The sequence below is a fragment of the Vombatus ursinus genome, unplaced genomic scaffold, assembly GCF_900497805.2.
Source record: "Vombatus ursinus unplaced genomic scaffold, bare-nosed wombat genome assembly UNPS02005020.1, whole genome shotgun sequence".
In the NCBI taxonomy this organism is placed as follows: Eukaryota; Metazoa; Chordata; class Mammalia; order Diprotodontia; family Vombatidae; genus Vombatus; species Vombatus ursinus.
This window is the reverse complement of record NW_020944798.1, coordinates 3,604-6,655: the sequence shown is the minus strand read 5'-3', so window position 1 is coordinate 6,655 and position 3,052 is coordinate 3,604. Positions and strand designations below refer to the sequence as shown.

The window sequence follows — 3,052 nt, the reverse complement described above, 5'->3', positions numbered from 1 at the left end:
AAAAAGAAACTCCATGACTTCTTACCTTCTGTCTTTTCTTCGACCCACATATTTATATGCGTTCTTGCTTCCTCAGGAGCATTTGCAAAGTCAAGTTCTTCCATGTTGGAATGGTAGAATCTCTGACAGGATTCCTTAAAAGACTGAACAATAGGATAAACAATATAACCAGGTATCACAAGTCTAAAACTAAATGTCACCAATGCACAGCCAGGAAATTTTGGACCCCTTCTTCATAAGAGTCATAAACATGTTACAGATCACCACAGATTGACCCCAAATCTTTGTGTTCCACTTGGATGAACTTAAGTCTTTAACCTAAGGATGCTAATGACTTAAAATTAGACATCAGGACTTCTTATACCCCTTTAAGTTTTGTTATCATGAAAAGATCACTTAAAAAGCAGTGATTATGAGGCCCAAAGGAAAACTAATGTGCTAACTTCCTCTAATAAATCAATAAATTGCTGTTCGAAAGTCAATCATATGATTAATCCAGGCACTCATTTTCTATAGGATCACAGGATCATAGATTTAGAACTAGAAGACTTTGGTAGGCATCTAGTCTAACCCTTCCATTTTTATGGAGGAGAAAACTAAGGCCCAGTGAGATGACTTGTCCAGACAGCAATAGCAGATGTGAGATTTGAACTCTAGTAGTGCTGTGCCCACTGAACCAATGCCATTAACTCTTAAAACTTATGGAAAATAATATGGTATGGTGGGGGGTGACCAACTTTTTCAAATAGTTCAAACTGAATTTTTATTAACATGGCAACAGATGAGATATTCCTGCTATATGAGGCCTTCATCTCTCTTAAACTTGGAGATTTCATTGATTTTCTTAATTTAACACAGGGAGAAATAATAGACAAGACTTACTGGGATAAAATCAAAAGTCTTTTCTCCAAAGAGTCGGTTGGCAATTCTTAGCAGGCATTGACTACCAGATTTATTAGCTTCTGCAAGAAAAGACTGGATACTTTGGTGGACATCTGTACCTTTGTTTAAAGAAAGAACCTGTTTAGGAAAAAAATACAGCTTCAGTACTGTCTTGCTTTCTTTAAAAATAAAAACATACTTAACCCCATCTTAGAAAAAGAAATTGAACAAGCCATCAATGAACTCCCTAGGAAAATATCTCCAGGGCCACATGGATTTACAAGCGAATTTTATCAAACATCTAAAGAACAACTGATTCCAATACTATATCGACTATTTGGGAAAATAGGAGAAGGAGTCCTACCAATTTTTTTTTTTTTATGATACAAGTATGGTACTAATACCTAAACTGGGAAGAGTCAAAACAGAGAAAGAAAATTATAGACCAATTTCCCTAATGAATATAGATGCAAAAATTTTAAATAAAATGTTAGCAAAAAGATTGCAGCAACTTATCACAAGAATAATACACTATGACCAGGTAGCATTTATACCAGGAATGCAGGGCTGGTTCAATATTAGGAAAACAAAAACAAAATCCTCAAAAGAAAATCAACTGAAAGTTCTACAGAGGCTGAGGGCATTTAAAAATAAGATTTCAGGATGTCACTCACCTATTCTATAAGCTTCAACAGCCCCCTGTTGCCTTGAGGAACAAATACAAGTCTTCTCTATTCAGCATTTAAAGCCCTTCACAACCTGGTTCCAACCTACCTTTCTAGACTTATTATACATTATTGCATTTTTCAATTCCCTCTGCTCTCCTATACCCCTCCATCCCCCACCACTTAAACTGGTTATTCCTCATAGCAAGGTAAGAAGGTAAGATTATTCTGCATTAGTAACCTCAGGGACATTTCTACCCAGAATGTCTACCGAGCATAGGACAGAATGGTTAGCACCAACATGTTCTATTCCATTTCCCCTCACTCTCTATTGCTACACTATTGAAAAAGCTCTCCTTTTGTGATCAGCTCCTCTGAGGTACAGTTTTGGGGAGATTTAGAAAGTTCCACATTGTTTGTTTGTTTTTATTTTGTTTTGTTTGTTTTTTTCTCAGTCCCACGTACCTGTTGTATCTGTGCAGCAGTATTTCCCTTGGCCCCGTCTAAGACCATAGCCAGGGCACAATAGAGGCTCAGTGGAGAATAAAAAACATTTTGTGAGGTATCTTCTTCATTAATTTTTTTAAAAACATTCAAGGTAAAGGTGTTGGTTGCTTCAGAGAGAGCAGCCATCATAGTATGCCTAGAATAAGAAGACAAAGAAATATACTACATGAATATGAGATACTTCTGTGTGCATTCATCCACTCCACTTTGAATCTAGATCATCTCCAGTGGTCCCTCTTCAATAATAATAATAGAGTGCATTTACATAGCGCTTTCATCTCTGCAAGGTGTTATTATTATCTTCATTTTACAGACAAGAAAACTGAAGCAAAAAGAGGTGAACTGACTTTCCTAGGGTCACACAGTTAGTAAGGGTCTAAGGCTGGATTTGAACTCAGGTCTTCCTGACTCCAAGTTCAGCACTCTAACCCCTGAATCACCTAGCTGCCTCCCTAAATGAACAACATAATAAACAATGGCACTGGACAAAAGCAGATTAAATTCAGCTTGTCTGATTATTATCATTATAACTCATATCCAGAAAGTGCTTCAGTGTTTACAACACTTTCCTATCAATTTCTTGCTCCCCAAATGGAAAGATGACTAATTAATAAGATTTCTTTCTGGTCTCCTAAACAAGCCATCTGCTTCCCTGTTTCCCTGCATGTGCTCCTGATATTTTGACCTGCTGTCTAGAATGCCCTTCATGCCACCTACATGTATCCTACCTTTCTGTCAAAGCTCATTTCAAATGCCATCTCTACCACAAAGCTTCAACAATCACCTTAATCAATAATGGTCTCTACATGAGCTCCTACAACAATTACCTGCAACAATAGTCTGGATCAGTCATCCAGCACTTATGCCAGAATCCTTTGTCTAGTCCTTACTTGTGTATGTATGGCTTATCTAAGACACCTACTTGAAAGGCAAGGGCTGTGTCTTGTCTGGACACATAACCCTTCCCTGTTAGCCCAGTCTATCTCCCTCACCCTGAT

At 37.5% G+C, this 3,052-nt stretch overlaps 1 protein-coding gene across 1 annotated transcript; it reads right to left on the bottom strand.

The window, feature by feature from the left end:
- Positions 1–25: 25 nt before the first annotated feature.
- Positions 26–2,190, bottom strand: LOC114028913 (serpin B6-like; the record flags this gene model as incomplete). Its single annotated transcript, XM_027843249.1, has 3 exons — positions 2,013–2,190; positions 883–1,020; positions 26–143 (listed from the first exon to the last, which is right to left on the bottom strand). Coding segments are annotated over exons 1-3 (427 nt in total), but the record flags the coding sequence as incomplete, so codon positions are not given.
- Positions 2,191–3,052: the final 862 nt, after the last annotated feature.